Raw genomic sequence first — 27,991 nt, 5'->3', positions numbered from 1 at the left:
CCTACATTTTGTCCTTGATTTCCATTATCTAGGCTAGTTCCAAACATTTGACAGTGGAGGTAGAAAAAGACAAGAAGTTAGACAGGAAAAGGAAAAAGGAATGGCACTGACAGAGGAAAAAAAAAGAGCAGATGAGGGATGAAGAGAGAAAAAGACTGATTAAGGAAAGAAAGACGAGACACATTGAATGGAAATGAAACACTACTGAGCAGGATTCGGGTGGCAGTAAAGATGGACAGGAGAGCAAAGACATGAAGGACAAGGTTGAAAAAAAATCTACAGCCATTTCTATCTGTCAAGAAAAGGAGAGCATGTCAAAATCAGAGACAAGGCCTGAAAAATACAGACAGAGAAAAACAGACTGATGGGTGAAACACACGTGAGAGGAGGTGATGGGGGAAGAGAGTAACTTACATGATCGAGAGTAGGGATGTTACTTAGTAGCTGTGAGCAGAGGTCAAAAGTGATAAAAGAAGAGACCAAAAGGCAAACCTAAATGAGGAACGGCATAGCTAATGCAGACTGCCCAGAACAGAGATAAATGAGAAGGAAAGTGAAGTTGGAAGAAGAGAAGTGATGGTAAACAGGTAAGGAATGGAAAAGGGAAAACAAAAAAAAATATACTAGAATTGTTAGGTGACAAAAAAATAGAATTGGGAAGTATTTCATGGTTTGAAATTCCATTCATTAATTAATATTAATGCTAAATCTCAAGCAGGTAAAACATTCATGCCAACTGAAGTATACTGTAGCATATATACAGACAATTATGTGAATAAATTAGGACCGCCTTCACCTTGTGTGCTCTTCTAACATATTTTAAATGTTATATCAAATTTAGTAATACAGAAAATGTAAGAAATATAAAGTAACAGTAAAATCCAAAGAAAACACCCTTTTTTAAAAATGATGTGGAAAATGTAATAAAAAAGGAAATCAAGCTGGACAGCCACATTTCTTACCTGTAAATGGTTTAAAAAAGGCTTAACACATCAGCTGCACATAATTATGACATAATTACTCAGCATTTTGAAAGCTGTCTGCCCTGTTTAAACCTTTGACCTTTAGTGTGGTGTGCTCCTGACTGTGAAGTGAGAGTAAACATCATGGTGAGGTCAAAAGAGCTGTCTGAGGCCTTCAAAAAGAGGCCTGATCATGAGTGTGATAAGGGATTTAATGAGGTCTAATAAAAATTTCAAACCAACTATTGCATTGTAAAAAAAGGAAGGATGTTCCAAACAAATGCTAACATGCCCAGGTTCGGCTGTCCAAGTAAGCTCATCCTAAAAGCAGATGGAAAGATGCTAAAAGAAGTTTCCAAAAACTCTAAATTGTCGTCAAAGGAACTACAGCTGGTTGTTGCCACTGTTGATATGAAGGTACCTGCCTCTACAAAGATAGAGACTGCGCAAGTTAAAGTCAACAGGAGATATGCGAGGAGGAAATCTTTGCTCTCCATGAAAAACACGAAGGCCAGACTAAAAATGTAATGTGAAGAGAAAAGTGAGACACTCAGTAAGAAAACTGAAATTAAAGCAAAACTGAACTTTGCAACATGATAATGATCCAAAACCAGCCAGCAAGGACTGACTGAGAAAAAAGTAATTGAAAGTTCTGGGCGGAGTCAAATCCTGATTCCTTTGAGATGATGTAGAATAACTTGAAATAGGCTTCACATGCAGGAAACCATCAAATACCTCACAGCTATAAGTGAGAATTGAGGAAAGGGTGGTTAAATCAATGTCAAAGGGTGGTAGATGGCTGAAAGAAGTGTTTCACTGAAGTTATTTAAAGCAAAAGCTGTGAATCTAGCTGTTAGATGGTGATCCACCTTTTTCTCAGCTAGTAGACAGATGTTAGTGTTAATTACTAAAACCATGTCAATTTTTGGTGTTAACATGTAAAATAAAATTGCTTCCTCTTTACAAAAAATATTTTTAAAAATTTGCACATCAATTTGTTATTCTTGGGTTTTTTTGTGTTTTTTAATGCATATTTAATGGAGTTTCCTACGTTTGTGGCATAACTCTACATGATTTGAACCTTCATAACTATCCATTAAGTGATCATAAAGGCTAAGGTTTCAACATTACTCTTATCTACTCCAAGTACATTATCTAAAAAAGAGTGGACCAGTATTATCACTCAAACAATTATAAGCTTATGTAGTTCAAAGTAATTAATTTTGATTTGAAATATAAAGCAAGCCCTGTCCAAATCCACTGACACTCATTTTAGTCTAATTCAAACTTATCTTCTGTATAAAGAACCATTTAAGATAAAATAGAAATTGTATTCCACCAGACATTTCAGTTCTGGCTGAGCAGATAAAAAAAAGTGTAAGGAAAACTATGAAACTCTATAAAATTATGAGTTTGTTACAATTCTCAATCTTAAGAAAGTAAGAGGCAACAGTGGAGAAGGAAAACTTCACTTTCAGCAGGACGAACTCTCCAGAAGAATCAGGATCAGGATGGGGAGGGAGAGAGAGACATAGAGAGAGCAGGTCAAGGAACGTGGAAAGCAAATGGAAAAATCAAAAATAAAATGAAAAATGAGCTTAGACACCAAGGCAGGGAGGGACAATGAAAAAGAAACTAGATGATCTTGAGGCAAAGAGGAACAGTTATAGCAGAACACAAGAAGGGAAACAAAGGGAGAGTAATTAACACAAGGGACAATTAAGACTCAAAGAACCTACAAATTAAAGGAAAAACCAACAACACCGATGTAAGAGAACTAAATCCAATTGCACAAACAACACAACAGAAGAATAAAAAAAAAAAAACAACACCACACAAATTAACTCCTCTGGCAAAAAAACAACAACATTCTATTTAAAAACAATGATCACATGAACTGAATATGGTAAGACCTATAAACCAGAAAAGGCCTAAAACACCAACACAAATGAAAACCATAACACAAATACCTGTTGATCGTAAAACTAAAAAGTCAAATGTTGACAGCTCAAGACTAATTCATGGAGGAAAGCAAAACCTTAGTGGACCAATTTATGAGAGAAGTAATTGTTAGACTAAAGCCAGAGAAAATTCAAGACCACAAGAAAGGAGTAGAAACAGAGAAACAAACAGAACAAAGGTTATTCTGTACAAACGCACAGGTTCTCCATTGCAAGGCTGTCAGCTGTCTGTTGAAACATGAGCTCAAAGAGAAAGACATACATTTCTACCATTGGGGTGCAGTTTCTGTGCCCATACCCTCCCAACTGGCTTCAGCTACTGGCTATACGTTTCGCAGCCTTGTTTCATTGCACTTATTGCTAGTCCCTGTAGATATTCACAGCTATAAAATGACAAAACATAGCTCTATAAAAATAAATGACTGGATGCAAGTCAGAAAAGCTAAAAGACATTATCCACAACAGATAGCTGTTTGTTTCAAGTGTTCAAAGCAAATCTGGGCTACAAAGCTACTTTTAATCTTGTAATACACCCACGCATTTACACACCAACACACGCCCACGCACACACACACCGCATGCACACGCACACACACCCCGGCAGTAAACATGATTTAAAATGTAAATGTAATAACAGGACAAGTGTTGCAAGAAGAAGAAAAGAGTAAAAGAGGACTGGTGGTAACACAAAGGAGGAGGGGAGATAAAAAGAGGAGAACTAAAAAAGGAAACAGCAGGAGAGGATGAGAAAGCTGAGGATCTAAAGGGAGCAGTGAAATGAGATGTAACAGAAGAACAAGAGGGGAGAGCAAATGGAAAAACAGACAAGATGCATGACACAGAGTGAAAATGTCTAAACCCATTTCTTTGGCAAAGCTTGGCTGGAACTGGCATGGAAGTCCCAGCAGATGGACAAGGTTACTCTAAATGTGCTGTAGGACCGTCTCTGAGCTCTTTAAATTCAATGTAAATATGAGCTTTGTTCATACGGTTAGCTTTCTTACAATCGCACATGTCCTCTGAGGGTTAGTATTTACTGAGCGTGATCACATTACTCAGTTTAGTTACTTTATTCTTCTAGCTTTCCCTTAAGCTTCTTTTGGGCCAGGAACAGAAATTGACCAGAAATGTTCTGGTGATCTTTTATGAGCAATTGGTGGTCTACTTCAGGGTAGTTAGACCCAGATCTCTGAGTCTTCTGAAATATATTTCAGGTATATGTTAAATCTACAAATCAGGAAAAAAATGGATGGTTGTAGGTAAATAATGTACTAACATTCCAAAAGCTTTTCACTGTAAGCTCACTTGAAGAGTTATTTACAATATTTCAAGAATCACTGATGAACACAAAGAAAGATGGATTTTTGCTTTTACTATAATCACAAACATTATTTCACAATGTAATGATAGCATTGAAATGTATGGCTGTAACAGGTTACAGAACCACATTCAGAAGCTTAAACTATAACTGTTTGATAGAAAGGGAATTCTGCTCTTTAGTTTTTTAAAGTGTAAATAAGTAGGCCTCTTTTATATGAATATACTTTTTAGCCATGATTGAATGTAGAAAGTCTCCCGTTACAATATTTGCATAAATATATACAGTGTGAACTTCGAGAAACTAGGAATGAAAAAAAATTATGAAACTTGACAAGCAAAGATGCAGCTTGGTTTTTCTATTAATATAAAACTCAACAATTACTGAAGTAAAGCAACTACAATCTGTTTCACCTGCTGCATTAGTCACAGAGTCAAAACCAGAACAAACCACTTGAATAAAAAAGTAAAGAGAAGAGATCTTCCTTACTGGCAAAGAATGATGTGAAGGTAAATAAAGAAAAGGTTGGACTGTAAATAATATGAAAAATCTTGCATAAGCAGATAAAAAAAAGGAAATTTCAGGGCTTCGGGGAGAGAACCTCAAACTCCTGCTTTTTCTACTGTGGATAAATTAAAAACTTGTGCAGTTTGCAGCCTTGCTTCAAGATGGTCAAAAGAGAGAAACAGAAGTACTGGTGGTTCGTGGCGCGTTGGCTGTTTTCAAAAACTGCATTCAGAATTCAAAGGCAAATGATGAGGGAACATCAAAACCCATGTGCTTGAAAATCTTTCAACATCCTGACATTGTGAAGTAACAAGGTCATTTAAAGCAATTCATTAATGGAACTTACAATTAGACAAGATTATATTACAACAAAACTTATGAAAAACAAAACGAGGGGGGGAGAAATCCCATTAACTCTCTGTGAAACCTATCTATTTATGAAAATTTGATCAGATTTAACAAAAATCTGAATAAGTTAGTGAATAGAAAGGGGGAACTCTATGATTCTTCCTGTCTGTTTAAATCAAATAATCTATGTCTCTATGAAAGTCTGGCCTATATAAATCATAATCCATTGCAGCAATTTAACGAAATGTCAGAACTAAGAAACATGTTTTTTTTTTAAATCCAATTAATGCAGGTATCATTATGGAACAGAAAAGAGGGATACAATATGAAACTAAGCCAGTCATTCAAGTGAGTATTTGAGCAAACAAAGGATTCTTTCAGTACAAGAAATTGACAGTAACAGTAATACTCTGCCGTGAAATCATAAAAGGGAAGAGCACAAGGAGACAAGAAAGAGAAGAGCAAAGACGAGGTATAGCCAGGGGGAGTGCTGCAAGAGCTTAGGGCATGGCAAAATATTGGAAAGGTTAACAAAAAAGAATGGAAACTAAGGTGATGGGTAGAAGTTATTGTACTGAGATAAAGGATGTCGGTTCCTAAGGCTCGAAACCTAAAACAGACTTTAGTTTAATTTTTATTAAACCGTATGTTCATATCAGCTTATATGATCACTGTCCAGTGCTTCTAATGATACAATTTGGATAAGTTGACAAGGAAGCAACCAGGAAACAGCTGACACTATGCAATAAAACATTCCATGCAATACTGCAATAATGAAAATATTATCATGCTATTTTAAAAGTAAAAAAAAAAAATTATTAGTATGTAACCACTGGCATGCTGTATGCTAAAATCTTTTCTGTTTGTATTTCAATTTTTGCTTTTAGGAAAAACAAATTGTACTTTAAATTTGGCTTTGTTTTTGCCACTTCATGTTTAATTCAAGAGCCAATTTGTGATGGAGGTAGGCAGTTGAATTTAGGCATCTCAACAAATGGAGCTCTTGAGGAATGTTGTTTGTATGCAGTAGTCACGACCAACCAAGAGCGGTTGAATGAAAGAAAACAAGTGATGACAGATTCACTTGTCACTGGCTGTCCATGACAGGGTCAAGATCCAGCTGGAGCTTGATCTTGACCTTGTCATGGAAAAGCACACTGATGTACGTGGGAAGTGAAAGCTGGCCTCTGTTGTCTTATCCTATAAGAGGTACTGCTGCCCAAATTGGCAAAATATGACTGCCAGACCCAATCAAAAGTGTCAGAACAGATGTACAAGAAAAAGGCAGATTTGGTGAGCCAGGGTCAGCTTTCCATCATGTGGATGACTTGGTCCTTGTGTGTCATTGACCTCCAAAACACATGCTGGTGAAGCACAACCATGCTTAAGGTAATGATCTGTCAGGCCTCTGTATTTTATTATGTTCCTAAAAAAAATGTTAAGTATATTTGGTCATTGCATATGGCCTTTTTAGTGAAATAATGTTGACTGCCAGGTACTGGAAACATCGTCCAAGAATGCCTTCAAGGAACCTTGAACAGAAATGACTTGAGTCCTTTAGAACATTTGTTAAATATGGATATGAATATATACAATCTGTGAAGTTACCACTCCAAACTCTACATGATTGAAAGTATTCACTAATCACAAATTGCAGTAAATCCTGAGCCATTTTGGGCCAGAAAGAAAATGTCAAGAGACATCAGGGCCAAACTTGAGCTAAATTTGTGCTAAATGTGAAAGTCAAGGTAGAAGAACTCTAAAACAGATTTTGACACAAAGATATCTTTGTTTAGTGAGAATAAACATGAACTGCGACGAAGAACAGAGCCACATAACTAAATACATAATTAGAATAGGACAGAAGTTATTGAACTCATTACAATCTCTTCCAGGTTATCAGTTTGTGTGTAACAAATATCAGAATATAAGAATAAATGTGGGCCTTAAGCCACAACTTTAAGCCTTCAGAGATATAATGTAAGAGTCCCAAACCCAGTCTGCCAGGGCTTCTTTGGTTTTATGTTATGCATAAGTGTTTGTCCGGTCACCTATTTGTGAGTATGTGTATGTGACAGCTACGGCATCACATCAACCCTGCCAGATTCCAGACAGGAACATGAAACAGGAAATTGCTTTTGGGACAACCAATCAGAAGAAGCCCCAAATAAACAGGAAAGACCTGTCGGCGTGGTCATGTCAGGTGTCAGTCATTTTTAAAATGGCCTGACCACATCTCTCAGTGAAATGTCTATCAACTTCTAATTCCTCCTCCGTAGAAAAGTGTACCACACATTGTATCAATATGTGCTAAAAGCCTCTGGAAGATATCACTAGTAGTTTGAGTTTTATATTTCATCTGCTTAAAATTTAAATAATTTTGTTTTTGATACAAAATTTTACACAACATTGTGTTGCACTGTCAATTAGGAACAATAGATTGATAATTTAAGATGACCACAAAGGTAGCTCTATGTTGAGAGTAATCTCACTACTAACGGTTGAATCTTCTCCCTGTATTGCAGTGTGTGGCTGACAGGGGTTCTTCAATATTACACTGTCAGGACCAGGCTTTGTGTTTGAGTAGTTGAGTGTGTGTAATCTGTCAAAGTCTGGTGAAACGATCAACAGCTCACCCTGTCAGAGGGCCACTTAAGGCGTGACACACATCAAACACGCACACACATAAACAATAGTATCGAGAGAATAATGTGGACGATGTGTACTGCTCTGTTAGTGACAGCGTTTAATGCACAATTATTCTCCTTTGCTTTTGTTTCCATTTACTATTCTTTTCGACCAAGAGAATGATTTGTCTCTTGACAAATTCGTTTAAGAAGACACAATCATAGGCTACTTTTATATGTGGAAAACATTGGTCAAAGTCACAGGAGTAGAAAATTGTAATCTTTGAAATCCATTTTAGAGTTGCATTCATAAAGAGCTTTTAGATAGAAAATGTAGAAAATTTGTTGCTGCAGATGTGTTGCATTCACTCAAAATAATAAGCTCTGAAAAAAAAACATACAGGGCAGCATTTCATCCTAATTACTGTATTGAAGACAATTTACACTTTCTGTTGCTTTACAGTATTTTAATAGTATTTTAGATAACTCAAGCTTTATTATTATATAACTTCAATTGAACACAATGCATGATGGATGACTTATCTTTAAAGTAAGATAATTATGTTTTCTAGTCCAATGTTATCCAAACATAATGTAGATTTTTGGTATTAGATAATTAATCAAAAGACATTTTATCACTTTAAGAAATCACTGTGATAAATTGAGCAAAAGATGATCCCAAAACTGCATAGAAAATCTTTTATCTACTGTCAGTCTTAAAGCAGATTTGGTCCAGCAGATCTGTTATTATTGAGGCCAAACATCCTTTTCTGCTTTTTGCTCACAGGATTTTCTCGGTGAGTTGAAATAGTGAAAACCCCTCTATGCTTAAACATGAGCATGTCTCTTTGCTTCCACAGCTTGTTCTGAGCCTGCGATGCATATGTGTGATATTCTGAGCAAACCAATGTGAATTCCAGCAGTGCTCTAAATTTAAGAAGCAGAATGTGCTCTGAAGTGCCAATTTTCAAACTCGATCACAGAAAATGGCGGTGAAAAACATGACAAATCATCACCTGCTCTGTAGAAATTTGAGTAAATTAGGAAAATCAACAAAACTCCTGTGCAGCTAATCAATGAGCCGTTACTGCTGTCTAACCCAACAACACTATTAGTTGTATTTTAATAACTAACGCTCGTGTTTGTTATTAAGAAAATTGAACTGAAAAGGCAACTATTCTTTTCACTGGTAACAAATTGAACAAGTTTTTTTTTTTGTTTTTTTTTAAACCTCCACCAAACCCATTTTTCTGTTAGTACTATCCACTGACATTTTTTGATTAATAGCAAAGCATGTATTAATATATACAGTAATTAACCTTCTAAATGTCAATGGTGCTTGTGCACATCAATTTTCTCTCCATGTGTACAAAGCTCTCAGCATGTGCTGGACAAGTCCTGTTGATTCCCACTAAGACTCCCGTGTCCTTAACAACTCTTTTTTTTTTTTTTTCCTTTTCCCATAGCACTGACATTTGTCTACTACAAGAGTCTTACCATATGCTTGGTGCTTCTGTCCCGCTGATTTCCAGAAAGTCGTATTTGTCTTCTAATAGGAAGTCGTTGAAAACAAGAGCGATAGTGTCCCCGGGTTCAGCAAGGATTGACCATGTGCAGTCCAGGTTGTTGTCGTACTCCTCTGGATATCCGGGGCTGGTGATTGAACCTGCGGTGCCTCGTAACGTACCGCCACATGCTCCCTCCGCTGGTTAAAGATGACAGACATAAATAGAAAAATGAGCATAAAAAAGGGAACTAGATAATACAGAATTTTTTTCTTACATCTTATATTGTAACGTAAAATGTTTGTTTTTGTTGAATTTGTATCATTGGTTTAACATGGTTATTCATATCAAAATATTTTCAAACAATTGCTGAATCTTTGTAAGTAGTTTGCACATTTTGAAGTATTTTACCCATTTGTTGTGCTGTACCAAAAACTTGATTTATCACTCACTTCTTTCTATTTTTTTAAGGATCTGATAATGCCTGTAAGCTGCTGACGTGACCTTGATATGTATTTATTCAGGCTTTCTGGAGATTACTCAATTTTTCTTTGGACTTTGGCTGTTCTTCAGGCAAATATTTATAGTTGGGTGCACAGCTATTTTTAGAAAAATGTTTTGTTTGGTAAAATCACGAGTATGTGAATTAATAAGCTGTGGATCTCAAATTTTTTGTTTAGATGTTCTTTAAATTGTGTGTAGGCTCTTTGTTTTGAGGAGAAAAAAAAGAGTCAGAAAGACACGATTTCTTGACATTCTCTCCAGTCTCCAAAAATAACAAAGATAACACAGATGTTTCAAAAGAAATTCAGTTTATGTAAATGTCTATCAAGTTAAAAATCGTTTGCTTCTTTCATTTCTTTTTACAAGATTACAATGATTGATATGTTTCTTATGAATAATAAAGGCCCAAATTATTAATATATCTGGCAGATTAAGATGTAAAAATGTTTTCGTTCTACCTAAATTTTGCTTTCTGATGTAAAATGAAACGGGTGTCTTTGAATAAATAGAGTGTGCAGTAAAATGTTTTATTTGCATTCCATCAGAAAATGGCTGGCTGAAAATTAAGCAAGTCATAAAACATTGCTTTGGACCAAGATAGAAATAGTCTGTCATGAAATAAAAGATGTTATTGGATTTTTATTGCATCTTTGTTCTAAGTCTAGAACTTCACTGCAAGTTTCTATCTCCAAATGTCCTTGCTTCATATTAAAACATTAATATATTAATATATCTGTGTATATCATCTGCTGTGGATTACTTAATATGTAATGTAAATAAAAGCTCATCTATATGCTGTAGGTCTTCAGGAGATAAAGCAATATAAAGCCCTTTGTCATCAGCATAGCTACGAAAATGTATGCCGTGTGTCCTTATGACCTTCCCAAGATTAACCATCACTACACGTAGATATAAAAATTAAAAAAGTGTAAGATTATAGCTTGAGTATTGAGGAACTCTGTACTAACAAACCCTATGTTTATAAAACAATGTTTGTCTGTTGGATTTTACTGAACCAATAAAAGCCTGGAGAAACCCCAGAAAGAAAGCCCTATTTGTCTATGCTAATAGACACAGATAATAACTTTGAAGCCTATAAGTTCTTTTAGTTGTCCATTTCACTGACACAAAAACATATTAGCTCACCACAGGAGGTCACAGAGCTTAAGTGCTGCTCCAGGACTACAGCTCCCACAGTGCACTACCAGAGCACTGCGGGCATTTTGCCCTGGCAGGATGGCATTTCTCAGTGTGTCAGCTAAGGGTTAGAGTCCTTGTAAATATTTTTAATACAAGATCTATTTGATAGAAAAACATACTTTCTGGGCTGAAACATAGTGATGGCTGTATTGTGCTGTGGTGACCTGTGATGTGGGAGATTTACTACCTGCATTCATTATTAGGTAAACATCTGATATGCAATAATGTTAGTGAATCAATCGATAACTATATGATATAAATGTGATAAACAATAAATAAGTGTTAATGTGTTTCAGCTTTGGGTTCCTTTCAAGCACAGAACTGAAATAATGAGTAAATTATGCAACTGATGCAATTAAAATACTTTTATTTCCAACTCAGCAACAAGTTTTTTTTTCTTTTTTTATTATTTTTTCTGGATGATTTCTTCTGTTTGGCAATAGAACAACTTAGCAGTAGTTTTTTATTGACTACCACCTTACTACCTTCTTACAATCTAAGACACTGAATGCTTAATTGAACAACTAGTGTCACAAAATATACTCCAGGCATAGTACTCTATTGTATTTATATAATTATGTACAATAAACATATTTTATCAGTCTACGTAGTTCTTTGTGATATGCATATTAAGCACAGTGATATTGCAGTAACAACACATTTGTAATATACAGTATAGCTCTACTACCCACCATTTGCACAAACTAAGTGATTACCAAAAGGAAAAAAAAAAATTGGGCATACAGTAGTTGATCAGCTAAAGGGTGACAGGCATCTGTTGGATTTTATTTTATTTTCCTAAAGATGTATTTTCAGATATTGCTCATCTGCTATAGATCTTTTTCCTTCTTTTGTCCTCCAAATGTTCACTTACTCATTTTTGAGCACTCTGCACAATTTACTGGCAATAGCTGGACAGTGAATAAGTAAAAAAAAAAAAAAAACAGCTAAAATTTAAGTGGAACATTTCAGAAACCTTGAAGTACTATTAATCTAAGCTACTTTAAAAATACTTGAAGGTCTTGCTCCTTGGAAACAAAATAGAAAGACAGAGTGGTGGGTGGCTTAAAACTTTTAGAGAATACTGTAACATGCTTGCATATCTTAAAAAATATATTATTTTGCTCATTTTATTGGTTATTCTTTGGCTAAAGCTCACATTTCTACTGAAGAATTGACCAATCTTGAACCAAACTACTTAACAATAACACTGGCTCTGTCTGACATTACAAATATCCACATATGTGTTCTCGTCTGTGGAGTGCCAGGTTATTAATAGGGGTCTTTGCTTGGGGATTTTGGGCTCCATCCAGTTCATGCTGCAGTTTGTAGAGTAATTGGAGTCAGACCTTTATGAGTTTTAAAGAACATCAATACACTGGGGCTTCTCATATTTCAGCTCATGACCTCATATTAAGGTCCTTCAGTTCTCATGACCTTCACTATATATCTTATTATTATACTTCCCCCAAAGTTTTATTTTACTTTTAAAACTAAAGATGCAGCTAGAGCAGAATTGATTCGGCCTCACTGAAACAACGTTTACCAGATTAACAGCAATCAATTTTCTCTCAGTTCGAAATCAGCAACACTGATGATATTTTAAATGGAAGGGTAGAATAAACATACCTCGACAAAACGGCGATGGGAAGTCCCACTGTGCTCCACTGCCAGGTGACACAATGCATGTGAGGGTACTGTGACCTTCCAGCACAAAACCCGACTCGCAGCTGTATCGGATCTTGTCTCCCATGTTGTATCTCGATCCATGAATAATTCCATTCGGAATAAGGCCAGGAGTGCCACACGTGTGGCTGGGCAGTACTAAAATGCAGAGGGGAGGAAAAAAGAAAAGTTTTTTGAATACCTTAATGTTAAACAAATAGTATTTCTTTCTAATAAATAATTTCTCATACACCTACGTCTTATGTATGTAATCTTAAGAAAAATAAGCTCAAACACTCAAACAGAAATACATTTACCCAATGTAAGGTGCTAGACAGTTAACTGCCTTCTTTATCATATTTCATCACCATTGAGCTATTCACATTTTATATATATATAAAAAGAAACAAAATGTAAAAGAATCAAAACTTCTATCTTTTTGATACAGATTTCTTTTGAACCTTAAATTTGTAATAAACAGGATAAACCTCCTTTTCCAAAGTTAAAACAGCTGAAACAGATCAAAAACCAAAACAAAGAGTCAGCACTGTAAAATACCAAAGATAAGTGAGCATGGTTTTCTAGGATCCTATAAATATTCCAAAGTCACTGCATGATATTTAGATGTCTGGCTGGCGTTTTGCCTCCGATGTGCATCTGTTGTTGCCCATTCTTAGATGACACAACTAGCTCTACAGTGGGAGCTGCTACAGGCAGCTCATGGTCTAACTAGGCCAAAATCAACTGTGACTGTAGCCAACGCGTCTTAGCTCCACAGAAGGGCCAGATACACAGTGGCTGCAATACAACCTGGACGAACTCCACAGGCTCTAACCTCAGCGTACGCTGTGTGTATTTGTATAACTGGAGCATGTTAACTTGCTTGGTGTGTAATGCGTGTATTTAATGGCTCTGATGTGTGTGTCTATCTGTATGGGATAGAGAGCAGAGTGTGCCTGCACATAAGGGGTATTCAGCAAGTCAATCTGCGTGTTTGTGTGTGCTGTTCCAATTAAACGCCAGCATGGTAATTAGACAAAGCTTCATCCTGGAGACCCTGAGAACTAGGACAGAGAGAAAGAGGAAGGGAAGGGAAGGGGTGGGAGGAGGATGTAAAGAAGACAGCAAGAGGTTTTAAACCAAAATATGGATGAAGTGACAGACTTACAGTAAGAAGTGGCAGACAGGCTGAAAAGAGATTGAAGGTGGAAAAGAAAACAGGATGGGATGAAGAAGGGAAATTATTTTTTTGTCAGACTAAATCTTAGGTGAACTAATTGCAATAGACTCTGAACATTTATAATTTACTCTAATGGACTCATTATTTGGATTTTATGTAGTCATTCATCAGAAGCAAGTTACTTACAGTCAACTGGCCTTGCTGTCTTTTGAGCAAACATGTAGCCTTGCCTGCTTTGTTTTAATAAGGTGAGGCAGACAAGCCAACCAAGAATTTACACTAAACCTGAAGCACATGGCAGTAGGACGGAAGGAAGCAATGAAAAGAACTGAAAATGAAAAGAATCAGCAGTCAAAGACACATCGTTAGTCACATATTGGACAGCAGAGTTCTGCTTCTGCCAGGCTGGCGTGTTAAAAGGAAAAAAAAATACCTGCCTTGTGCACAGAGGATTTCCCTCATTTGAACGGAGGAAGACAGCAAAACGAATCAGGGGGGATTTCTGCTGGATATAGTGTTCAAATGTATTGCTACTACCCTGCAAATCATGTGCAGAGGTACAGATGCCTTTTAAATCAGATCCACAAAGTAAAGCCCTGTTGTCTCCGGTAGATAACCTGCAGGGCTGCTGTACAAATTCCAAGCTCTGGGACAGACTGTTTGGAGTGACCACTTTGGGATTATAACGACAAGAACTGAAAAAAGGATTTTGTATTCATATATATTCACTAAGAACGCAGACAGCTTTACTGGTAGATACTGTTTTTCAGCAGAATGCACTATAAATTCATAATATGCTGGGTTTTTTTATTATTATTATTTGTTTACTTTTTGTTTCTTCAGAATGGCCCGAAGAAATTTGCTGAAGTTGCCCCTTCAGCAAATCTTTCCTCATGAAAGAAGGCTACTTCTGCATAAAAAAGGACACAGTACAACAGAGGTCAACTTTCCTCTAAAAGAAACAGCAACTAGTAAGTAAGTGAGTCAATTTCACTCTTATTCAATGCTGATGTACAACAAGCAATCATTGAATTGTAGTACATTTCAAATTACGTGAAAAACATTTTACATAAAAAAGGTCAAATTTTTCATTTTGTCATGAAACTGTTTATCTAACATTCTGGATAATTTCTTATTCCACTGTTTAAATCTCGTAATTTTAAAGAACTGATGATAAACAAAATGCAAGAAAACAAATGCATTGAATTAATTATGTTGATTGTGTCATACTAAATTACTGTTTCTGTTGTGTCTGGGATTTGAGATCATTAGGGTTTATTACAAAAAAGAAAGAGAAATAATATATCCGAACCAAACAGCACAAAAAAAAAACTGGTCAGATGTTTTTGAGGACATATTGTGTGGGTTGTGTGATCATGAAGAGTACTCAAGATAATTTTTCCTCTAGTCTTCTCATTAAACACATTTTGTGGAAATAAAACATCCAAACTTGTAGAAACAATGTTTAAAATTATAACAATATTGGAAATGTACACACTCTGTTCATTTTCAGTAAAGTCTGTTGTCTATCAAACTGAATAGATTGACTTGTTGTCAAGTAGCAATTGTGTATCCAATAATTTGTTAAACAAATACTGATTTAGCTGAATTGAATGGCAGTTTGATCTTTAAAAAAATGACTTCACTCTCACTCCTCCAGTGTACATTCTGTTCATTCACATGGTTTGGCAAGGAAGCTGAGCGACACATTGTACTATGGCAGCCACAAGAACATGACCATCCTTTGACTTCCCAGCCAACAATTTGACTTGGGAATTGGATCCGCAGCTGTGTGGTTTGTGAGGCAATGAGGAGGCATTTTATCCATTTGCACCAGCAATTCTCAATGGAGAATTTGACCACCAACATGTTTATCTCTGTGGTTTTGTGGACATTCCTATATTTGTGTGTATACATGTGCTACCATTAGACTTTTTTTTTTTAATTACAGGTCCCATAACATTCATTAAACACTTAATTGATGATTTAGATCTTGGTTAGATTAGGGCTAGCCATGGAGTTATGGTACATCTCTACAGCTCCTCTGTTGCAGTGCCAGCTGTTTACAGCTTTAGGGCGGATATGTGTGCTTCTGCAACTCTAAGCTAGGATAATATTTTAGAAGGGATGTAAGTTTGACAAGAACGGGAAAAAAAACTTGAATAAATGAGTAAAAATAACAAAGGGATCGACACATTTTATTAAAAAGGTGAGGAAAATGGAAGGTAATGGAGAAAATATTAAAAGAAGGAAGAAAGGAGTGAAAGTAGTTTGTTAAATTATTAAATTATTTTCCGTTTATCAATATTCTTTACATTTCAGTGTACTTCAGCATCATTTCAATTTGTCATTGCTGCCTCCACACATACAGTGTCAGAGTTTTAAAGTTGATTCTTTAAATAGTTTTACACCCTTTTATTTTGCATACTTACAATTCACATATTCCAAAGATTACATTGGTAAGTTGAAATCTAAGCATAGAAGACAGGCCAGGCCTGCTTGCTAGAGTCAACGGTCACTGTGCAGACAGCTCAGATGTGTATCATGTGAAGCACTTATACAGGGTCTTGCTGCCAGCTACCACAAGACCATCTGCCTGCAGATCTGTCACGGGCCTGCTGAAGATGCCTAAGCAGATGAATAGTAACAAAAAGTCGAGGTGCTGCCAAAATAAATGAGAGCTGAAAGAGAAAAAGACTTAAAAATATCACCTCTAATTATGCAATACAAAATAATGGTTTTAATCAAAGTAAAATATAAGCTGTGTTTATATTATTTAAGTAAGTGGGTGATATTAAGTTAGACAAATGTTTGATTATCATGGTAATCTTTTGTACATGAGCCTTGGTTGCTTTCTGCTCTGTAATGTGCCTTTCATCCAGCATGAACTGAACTCGCATCAGGAGTCACTCTGGATTGGGCATTGGTGCAAAATGGCAACATTGGCATAAATAGATTCTGACAACGTTTTATGCGTAACACTACAGCACTATTAAGTATGGTAGTGCATCTGTCTCATGGTAAAATCAACAACAGAAATAGACAGAGTCAGACAAAGAACAAGAGAGAGAGAAAATTGTGCTGATGACGTTTCAGAGAGCATTATGGGGCTCTGGAAGGAGCGCTCGTTCCACATTGATCGGCCAATTTCTGCTTGATCTACAGCAATTTGATGAATATCCTGAGTCCATTGGCTGCATGAGGATGGGCCACAGTACCCATATTGAACACATTTTAACTGCAACCAGTGTGTAGAGCAGCTCCATTATGCTGCATGCAACTCCACGACAACAACAGGTGGGTCCCTGTAGCGTTGGTCTTATACAAGACTTTACAGTTTAAACACTGATGGCTATTAACAGGTTGGCACAACAGATTTAACACTTTTATTAACAAACAAATCCCTGAAAAAGTCTCAATGTAACATCAATGTTTCTAACATAGTGGCTTCCATAGTGATTTAATTCTTCAAGTGCAGAAGTTAGTTTTAGGAAACATTTGTCCAATATAAATACATTTACTCCAAATAAAAATAGATGTAAAAAACATCAACTGCTGTTTGATATGGTCTGTAAAATGTGCAAATATGAATCATATTTAAGTTATGAGTATAAAAGCTAAAATTCTCTCCCAGAAAAAACAACTGTAGTGAAATGTAGAGTATTTGTACCCCTAGCATGCAACATGCCACCAGCCACAGTTGGAACAGATGTACTGAGTGATGAACTTGGCAAAACTCACGCATTTCTTATCAAATTTCCAGAGGGCTGCAAAGTTAAAATCAAGCGGAACCAGAACAAATGTCAGACGGTGTGCATATTGCCAAATAGGAATATGGGAAGAATTTGAAATTCATCTGAAAAAATTAAATATCAGTTTGTAGAGCTATAAATATATTTCATTAAGTATGTTTCCCCACCAATGATTGCACTGTAAGGCTAAAACAGTATTCTGTATAATAAGCACCAAAGCGGTTGTAAACGATTATTTTAGTAATCAAGTATTTTATCGATTATTCTGATGATTAATCAAGTAATCGACTAAAATACTGCCATAACAGCAGTATTACTATTGGATATCAATATCGGCCCAATTTCTCATATTTGAGCTTCCCTAACAATTACTTTTCTGTAGTTTAGAAAATTAAAACGCAACAATAACAACTAACCTTTTAAGTTAACCTGGACAAAAATTTTACAATAATCTGAAATTTTACTCAATGTAATAATAAAGAGGCAGGCTAACAAAGACTTTTGTAAGAAAACATGTCTATACTCCAGTTTTAAGTTTATGTATTCATCTTTAGTCAATTTAATAGGTGAACTCTCACTTTTCACAGCCGTTTACAGCTTTTGAGTCCATGTGAACGACTGGACGTGGCTCCTCTCTCACACAGAAACACATCTACCAGCTATACCACCACAATGTGCTCCACCACTCATTTGTTGCCACCGGGATGGTGGTAAATTTATTTTCGAGGCAGATAATTTGCTTCAAGGAATTTTAATAATCAAGGTACTTGAATCACTCTAGGAGTTGTTACAACCCTATTAAGTACATTTCTAAATATATTGGCAATGTCTTGATAAAGTGACTCATAGCAAATTTTTTTCATTCTAAGTTTATGTAGTGAAATAGCCTCAATGAGGAAAAGGAAGCATTATCTTTGCAGTTAAAATGTAAAAAGATTCCTCAGTGGGTCCAATCCATAATCCATTAACACCTTCACTCAGATCCCACAGTTTGTATGTTTTATTAAAAGAGCAATCAGCATTCTCCCATAATCTGCGAGTCTTAATGGTGAGCGCTGCGGTTGGAAAGATGTCAACGCCCCTGAGCTAGATGGACTTCTCTACACAGCAGGTCCTCCCATAATGTAAACGTATTAACAGCTTCACTGACATGTTGTACTTAACAACTCTATGTGAGCAAATTGCAGTGGGGCTTTTGGCTAGTTATGACTACAAAACATTGGTGTTGGTGATCAGAGGCCTCTCGTCACCTGCTGATTGCTGCTTCTTTTAATATGTGAACAGACAACGTGACACTAGGCAGGATACCAAGAAAAGACTTTAAAGTTTTTCACATTTTGTGCACAGCTCAACAGACTTATGAGCACAAAATTAAATAACGAGCCTGGTAAAACTAAAGATAATGTGAAATACTAATAGGCAAAAAATAAAATTTTTAATCACAGGGAGAGGCACATTGCTTTCCTGCTTTGTGAGGAAAAATTAAAAAGCAATATCAAATGTACTCTGATATAAATATGTATTTTTTAATATTTATAATGTGATAATATTCCCCAAACCCTGAGGAAAAATACACAGTGTTCCAAATTATTATGCAAGTGATATTTTCTCAGATTTTCTTAAATGGTCAATGCAAATGATCAGTATAATTTTCAAGTCATGAACTATTACAGTATAAATCTAATTTTACTGAACAAAGCTGTATTCCACCCTCAGATCTTCTGCTTGAGGAAATGCCAAAGGTTCTCAATAGGGTTGAGGTCAGAGGATGATGGTGACCACACCATGAGTTTCTCCCCTTTCATGCCCATAGCAGCCAATGACACAGTGGTATTCCTTGCAGCATGAGATGGTGCATTGTCATGCATAAAGATGATTTTGCTGCTGAAGGTACGGCTCTTCTTTTTGAAATATGAAAGAAAGTGATCAGTCAGAAAGTCCATATACTTTGCTGAGGTCATTTTCACACCTTCAGGGACTCTGACGAGGCCGACCAATGATTCTCTCCCTATGATGTCAGCCCAAAAAATGACTCCACCACCTCCTTCCTGACGTCACAGTCGTGTTGGGATGTGGTGGCCATCCACCACCAATCCACTACCAGACACCAGACACCAGACAAACTAATCAACCCAGCTCCCTGAAATTAATTATAGTGATTTAAAGAGCCCTGACACACAATACCATCTATAAATTTAATAGCACAACAACATTTTTTATCTTTATTAGACTTAAATCCAATTTGCATAATTTGGAACACAGTGTAGTCTAGAATTTGGGTGTGAAAATTTAAATTTAAAACATATATCTACTGTATATATATATACAGTATTCCAGCAGAAAACAAACCCAAAACCCCATTTACTGCCATACAATCCCTTAAAAAGGTACATTTCTGCTTGCTTGGAGTAGATGTATTAAAATGTATTACCGCTGCCTTTCCTATGCTCCCTTAGTGGAAAATATATTAGCAAGGCAAGTGACATTTCCAGCAGTGCCTCTCATCAATCATCTGCTAAACAGAGTAATCACTGTAGCAGCGACACTTTGTTAAACACAAGCTCTCCACAGCCTTTCCAGTTTGACTAGGGAGCCAGGATATATAAGATGGTAATGCACAATATCCCCGTGCTGGGAAGGCCAACACCATAATAATCAGCAGCAAGAGAATCAACAAGTATTTACCATCAGCCACAGAGCAGGGACACATGGCTACTGTGACAAAGAAGCCTCTAAAAACGGTTCGCATTCAGTGTCTCAGCCCTATTTTGTATATGCTTTTTTTATAAATGTGTTTATTTTGATTGTAAAATCATGGTAAATCGTCAGCAGAGTAAATATAGTGATAATTAAGATGCCATTAACATCATAGACATTGTTCAAGATGAGAAATGTCAACCCTGCCTGAGTGCAATTCCAGCTCAGAGTTATCAAAAAATAATCCACAACTTTCTCAGACCTAAAGCAGCACACAGCTAAGAGAACCATTACTTCTAGACAGAACTTGTTAAATTGAAGCTTGGGGGATTCAGGCTTCAGGCTCTTTTGGCTTTCACACTTCAGACCTGCTTTGCTCTGTTAAAAGGGACTCTGCCACCTTTCTCTTGCTCTCTTCTTATGCCTTTTTCCTGGTTGTACGATACATTTCCCCTTAGCCCCATTTTTTCCCCTTTATTTCACAACAGGACTGACGGAGCCATGCAGGCTCCATTATGATGCTTTCGGATTCTTATTACCACTTCTGTTCTTGTAACATAAGGACAAAAGGTTGACCTACATTGTTATGCTCAAGATTAGTTTATTTACATACATCAAATTGATAATCTCCATGTGTCCTTTTGGATAATTATTTTTCATGCTTCTCATTTTGAGACCCCATGAATAAAGTTTGCTGGAAGCTGACTAAAGATGTCAACATTTTGCCCTTTAGAAATTATAATTGCTTTGTCTGTGTAATAGCAATGCAACTTTAAAAGTAACTGACAAGGAATCATTAATGGTAGTAAAACAACTGCACTAATCCAGTCAGGTAATACGTCAATTATCTTTAGCAGCAAAACAGATTTGGATGGAATAAAATCTTTTCTTTTGAAGGTCGATTATGCATATCAGTCAGAATGCATACAGAATCTATTTGCATTGATCTATATTCTACTTTCACTGTCCCTTATTTAGCTTGTACTCATATAATGTTGCTCTGTATCTCTCCATATAATCAATGTGAACCAACATTTTGAATGCTTTCTGTTTTTAAAACTTCAATGAATCAATTGTAAGTCAGATTTTGTTGTGTCTAACCTCAATCATAGTAGAAAACTCAATTTGGCACAACAGTACGACAGATCTTTGGCTAACACACTAGTTTTGGCTATTGGTACATGCAACAATGACAGGACACTTTTGGGAACAATAATCCTGGCTTGTACAGCAGTTGCTATGGCAACAGTGACCTAGCCTAAGGCTACAGAGTGCTGGAGGGGACAAAAAGAGAGAACATCAGTCAATCTCTGTACATCCAGGGAAGGCTTATGATTTTATTTTCCTGTGCAACAAAGTATGGTTATCCAATTATTTGTTATATTAAAAGAAATATGACATCTGGAGGGAACTAATTTTCATTTTTATTTTGTTAAATATTAAACAACTGACATTTTATATATATATATATATATATAAATTGCCTTTGCTAATAGCAATAATGACCTTGAATAATAATAAAGGCACCAGACAGCCTTAAATAAAGGCTGTCTGGTGAAGTGAGTAAAAATATACAGTATCTCACTTCTGTTTACTTGAAATTCAGCAACAGCATGGTTTCCTTCTGAAATTGGCTTTTCATTTAAAAATGCTCCATTTGTAAGAATAAAGATTTGGATGGATGGCATGTACTCCACTTATGTACAGAAATTTTATGTTTTTGAGAAAACTATAACACATATCTATTATAGCAAGGTTGAAACAGTTAAAGTACAGATGCTTGAACCACAAAGAAATGCCATGCCTAAAAAAAGAACTTTTTAGACTCAGACTCACTCACTCTTTTTAATGATGCATTGCACAAATATTTACAAGTGCATCGCAGAGATTACTTGAATGGAAAATATCTAAAACTGGAAAACTAAATATCGTTTTCTACAGGCTTGTCATTTTTTTCTATAAACTTAGATTCATGAACCCTTTTAGAATGATTATCGAAGGTCCTCACACATTTCTACGACAGACGGTCCAAAGGAAAAGAAGAGCTGCTGATAAAACAGCATCCTATTCATCCATAAAAAGCTCAAAAATCTAAGAACCATATCCATTCCCAGCCTCTAATCTCTTCTGGTTTCCAAAGAGTGCTGCCAACACATTCTGTGTTTTTTTTTCTCTTGTCATCATTGCTATGACAACCCTGACCTGACCAGAGTCGTGATGGCAAGACTGTCCTGCCCTGAGGCTGTGTTGTACCGGTGAGGGAAAAAAACTACAAGAATCAACATCACTTGCCTCATCAATACTCAAATACAATGACAAAGACACGCGTACAAATCCACAAAGGCTGAGAGCACAAAATATCTGTGCTTAGAGTTGCACACTAAATCTATTTTTATCTTGCTATTATTTCCTAAGAAAATGTGTGTTAAATTGAAAAGAGATAGGTCAATATGTTTATTTTTCATCTTTGTTGCAAATTAACATGTGGCTTCTGCGAGATGGGAGGCATAATTTGAGATTTTTTTCATTAGTTTGACAGAGATGGGGACTCAAGTCTGTAAATTAGACTGTTGTTTCACTTAGACTCACACATGAAAGACATGAGTTCTGGCTTGGGCCGGCAGTCTAAGAGAGAGAGATACATATATAATCTACAGTTGAAACCAGAAAAATTCACACACTGAATCAAAAGACACACATTACGTTTTTTGTCTTCTCACCATCGGAAGGTGAATCAGACCAAACTTTTGTTGTTTGAAATTATTGAAGTTATGGTTTGGAAACTTCTAATAGGCGAACCATAGTCTATTAGAAGTTAATTGGAGCCACGCTTATAGATGTATTTTAAGACCACACCTGGAATAAATAAATGTGGAGAAGCAGCATTTAATTGTTATGCTCCTCAAAGATGGAACGATTATTTGTAGTTTTTCCACCACATTTTTTATTTTCTCATTGCAGTGTAATCTTCCTTTATCGCTCATATTGTGGAAGTATTCAAAGGTAACTTTTTTTCTTTTTGATAAAATCTCAAATTTTTCAAATACGTGCTTCCAAATGGGGGAGAGGAGAGTCAAGAACAGTACAGGAATAAGTGTTGATTGCTCGGATGTTTAAATGGACATTAATCATGACTCTCTCTGTTGGCTGTCCTTGTTTTCTTTTTTTCATGCACACACACACACACAAACACGCCAGTGTAATGCATCTTCATTTAGTCCTCCTGTCCTATGGGCACATTTACATTTGTCAACTCAACATACAAAATGGATGGTGGTTTGTGTCTCCAGCTTTATGCTGCCATGTGTGTGTCTATTCCATCAGTCTCTGTGTCGGCCTCTGTGTGCTTACCTTTGATTACATTTAAACACAATTTGAACTCCATGTCTTTCTTTGCGTACATGTCAGAAGATGCATTCACCCTTTTTACGGTCTTCGTATTTAAACACCAATGTGGGTATGAGCCTGCGTGGAGATGTGTGCGTGCGTCGGGGTGTGTTTGCGCATGTGTGCATGAGAGTCAATTTCCTTGGTGGGTGACAGTTCATGGTCCCCCGGGCAGCACAGAATCGTGTGTAAACTCAATGTCAAAACTATTGCCATACATCATCAGGGTAGCACAGGCACTGATAAACCCTTAGAAAATGCTGAATTTTAGTTGGAAAACATCGGCAGTTGGCAACGTAGATATGTACAAATTATGTGTCAGTAAATGTTCTATATAATTGGAGACTTTAATGAGGTCATAAGATAAAAGATTTAAGTCATAAAGTATAATCTGTCTCACCAAGATGTCATTGAATGGATGCTGAAAGAATTAAAAGTAGTTAGTTTGGCCTCCAGTATTAAGATAAATTCTCGTATCACCCCTGCAATAATGACACTCTACTTACGACCAATGCATCACATAAAAAGTTCTGTTTCTTTGTTTCTAAATGTGCCTACACAAGTATAAGTTATGGTCTGAGACACATAATTGACAAGGCACAATTGCTGATTAATCTATGATATGCATATGCCCAAAAATCCTTTATTATACAGCATGACATCAGTCAAGCCAGCAATTGATGTGCACAGCAGATTTTGCTGACTCTGCCTCAGCACTCAAATCTGTCACAGATATTGACCCGTCTAAGCACAACCTTTATTGAACATATTGAGGATTAAACACAAGACTTTTTACCTCTTTACATTATTTCCTGGATTTCCTCCTTCACCACAACCTGCTTTTGAAAAACACTGACTCATTTAGTGACTTTCTTTCCTTTTACTGCTACTTCCTTACAATTTTTCAGCAGTCATTATGTTAGTTCAAGAGCACTGTCTCAGCAGGAGCATCATTGTTTTTCTGTTCTGCTCTGTTGAAACCCACTGCTGGTATTAACTCAACACTTACTGCAAGTGTGTTTAACAATATATGTGAAAGCAGCAGTGGACCTTTTTGAACTTCTTTGAAAAATGTTGACAATGCCATCAAGGTTAGCCACCCGTAAGAAGTCAGACTGAAAGCCTAACATTAAACATTCTGCCAGCTGTGTAACAGATAGCTGTGGTTTGAAGTCTGACACAGTTTATTCATTCATTTTCTCAACCTGGTTTGTTCTGTTCAGCATGGCAGTGTCACAGTGTGAGAACTGGAAGATATCCCAAACATGTTGTCATTACACCTGAGACAAACTCACTCACACATTGTACTCACTCGTGGAGTCAATGCAGAATCACCAATTAACCTGGCATGTACGTTTCCAATCTGCGGAAGCTAGCTATAATAGCTTCCAGGCATGCACAGTGAGATAAGGCCTGCGCAGAATGAGAAGAATATCAAAAATACTTGAAGTCAGAGTTAATTATTATGAGTATTCTCTAATGATAGAAGTATTTCATCTGAAAAACACATTTGTCAGTTTATTTATAAACTAAATAAACTGATAAATATTTTAACTTAAGAATGACTATTTTTTTTTAATTTCTGCTGTGATAAGAAAATATAAGGTTAATGCTGGTGTAAAACATTAACTTTGTTAATTGTATCAAGCCTTACTTATCAAGCACACATGTCTTTGTTTCCTATTGAGGGTACATTATTTTACTGCTTTTATATTTGCTTTTATTCTGCATGGATAATATGTAGAAATATTTTAGATGTAGTGCTCAAAGATTATTTGTTAATTTTCACGTGACAGCTAGCATTTTCATGGAAGCGATTTGCTTCCATGATGCAAATCGCCGGTTTGACCACTTCCCAAAGAAATTTTATGGGATAGAGATCTCATGATTATGAATGCCACCAGAGTAGGGAGAACTTATCTTCAATTTCAATAAATCAGTTTGAGATTAATTGCGCTTTGTCACATCTTGCAATGTTCTCAGTATTCAACACCAAATGAGACCAAATTTATTTTTTTTTGTGCTGAATGTTTCTCAGGGCACTCCAGCTTCCTCTCACCAAGAACATGCATGTCAGATTTATTGGTTTCTTTTAATTCTTCCTAGGTGCAAGTTTGTGTGTCCATGGTTGTTTGTCTTGTTTTGCCCTGCAATGGACTGGCGACCTATCCAGGGTTTACCCCGCCTCTCGCCTGTTGACCGCTAGAGATGGGCACTAGCACATTTTACGACCCCACAGGGGATAAAGTATGTTAGATAATGGACGGATGGATGGACGGACTCACTCTATGATAGGAAAAGTTGTGATTCTCTCAATAAAATCATTTACTGGAATGTATGACCTACTCTTGATTTAACAGTTTGCATGATCAAATAACGCTGAAGCACAGAGAAGACAACCAATGCATACACACTCATAGGCAATTTAGAGAGAATAATAACTGAACAGTAATATTTTTTTGGGATTGTGGGAGTTAAAAAAGAGTACTCTGAGAGAACGCCTGCTTGCATTGGAAGAACATGAAATCTCCATACAGAAAGACCCCTGGTTGGTATTCTAACCCAAGACTTTCTGTCTGCATGACAGCACTGCTATAAACTGCTCCATCATGTGGTCTGTGTTTTGGTTTGTTTACTTATTCACTATAAACTGGGACAGAAATACAAATACAATGAACCTATTAGCAAGACAATGTTATAAAGATTCCTGAGGTATGTAAAACTTGCTACACAGTAAAAGCTCAAAGCATTAATGGAGTAAACAATCAAATCAAGTGACATGAGGAAAAGAGCAATAAAGCATTTAAGAATAATAAAAACCTAATAAAACTAGAAATGGACACATACAATAAAAAAATCCACATCGAGTTACAATTGTATTTACTCTCTCTCTTTCTCTCTCTCTCTCTGTATGTATATATGTATATATATATATATATATATATATATATATATATATATATATATATATATGCCGATATATACTGTATATGTACCTCACTTTTCCAATCAAATTAGACACAAATAAAAAATTTCATTATGTTGAAATGAGTCTGGAACCTTCATAAGGACCTGCTCTACTGACATTAAACATACTGTATTTTGCTTTCAACCACATGAGAATACTTAAAAAGCAGCATTTTAGCTCAAATGAAACAGCTATACAGAAGGTAGCAAAATTTCCCTTACTGGCCCATAATCACAAGTAAGACAAAGGGTAAAAACTTTTTGTAATGCCAAGGAGGGCGTATTTAATCATTGCAATTGGTCCTTGTCTATTCTGGGAAATAGCTTTGATGTAGCTGGCAGACCAGCTGCTTAACTGTTGCAGTGTGTTTCTGTATATCGGCGTGGATGCATGTGTGTGTGTGTGTGTGAACTCACCTCTCTTGCCCAGCTCTCCTGTGCTATCTGCCCACCTGTCTGTATGTGCAACGATGCTCATAAAAACTATGTAAGTCCTGTTGAACCTCTATATTTCTACTTAAACACCCTCTATCTCAGGTAAATGTGTGTCCAAATTGTTGTTTTAAAGAGAAAGCGTAAATGTCTGTTTATGTATTTGTATCGTTTGTTGGCGTTCCTTATATTCCAGATCAATATATGTTGTGTTTAGGGAAATAAAGAACCCCTCTTACGGATTCTGTGCTTTGGCTGGACACACACACCCACAAGAGTACAAAAAGCACACACTCACAGATAGTCCTCCCCCCTCTCCTTCTCACACACACAACCTGAGCCATAATGTGTAGATTATTTACTAAATTCTTAAGAGTCCTGTTAGTGATTGCCACAAAGGCCAAAAATATAGACCAATTTCAAATAAATTATCAAAAATGCTGTAAGATTCCTATGTGATCATCTGTGCTTTGTACATTTCACTGCAGATTTGAATTATGCATCACAGAACCAAGTCTCTCAAATGAAAACACATTGTACAGCTTTAGACTAGCAGAAGTAACCAGTGGCTTTTGTAAAGTTTTAACCTCACTGAGCAGTAGCTCAAGCTGCCTTTTCTCACTGTAGATTAAATGAGCAGAATTAAAAATCTTCGTCTGATTTGTATAAGTCTTTACATGTGCACCTTTGAGCTAGTGTTGTGGTTTTGGTGTTTTCTAGTTGGCCGAAGGATATTTGGCAGTGACTCAGCCTCCTAATGAAATTAAATTTAACTTAATCGGACTGAATCCCATTAGAATGAGTTTCAAAAGTGCTCCAAAACTAAGGAAAAATTATAGACTTAACACGATCAGGTGGTTTTTAAAAAATACATAAATGTTTTTTTTGTTTGTTTGTTTGTATTTTTTTACAAAGAGCTGAAACACACTGAGTGCAAATAAACAAAAACCTTCAAAAATGAAAAGTCTCTCAACATCAA

General features: G+C 36.2%; 1 protein-coding gene across 4 annotated transcripts in view; it reads right to left on the bottom strand.

Moving 5' to 3' along the window:
• The window catches only part of LOC116718451 (CUB and sushi domain-containing protein 1), a 431,730-nt gene that overhangs the window by 201,167 nt on the left and 202,572 nt on the right, over nucleotides 1–27,991 (bottom strand). For all 4 annotated transcript variants that reach the window (XM_032560407.1, XM_032560409.1, XM_032560410.1 and 1 more), the window contains exons 4-5: nucleotides 12,562–12,756; nucleotides 9,221–9,428 (exon numbers count right to left, since the gene is read on the bottom strand). In XM_032560407.1, coding sequence (XP_032416298.1) covers nucleotides 9,221–9,428; nucleotides 12,562–12,756 — 403 coding nt within the window. The remainder of the gene's footprint in view (nucleotides 1–9,220; nucleotides 9,429–12,561; nucleotides 12,757–27,991) is intronic.

The sequence above is a fragment of the Xiphophorus hellerii genome, chromosome 4, assembly GCF_003331165.1.
Source record: "Xiphophorus hellerii strain 12219 chromosome 4, Xiphophorus_hellerii-4.1, whole genome shotgun sequence".
Classification (NCBI taxonomy): Eukaryota; Metazoa; Chordata; class Actinopteri; order Cyprinodontiformes; family Poeciliidae; genus Xiphophorus; species Xiphophorus hellerii.
This window is presented reverse-complemented; position numbering and strand designations above follow the sequence as displayed.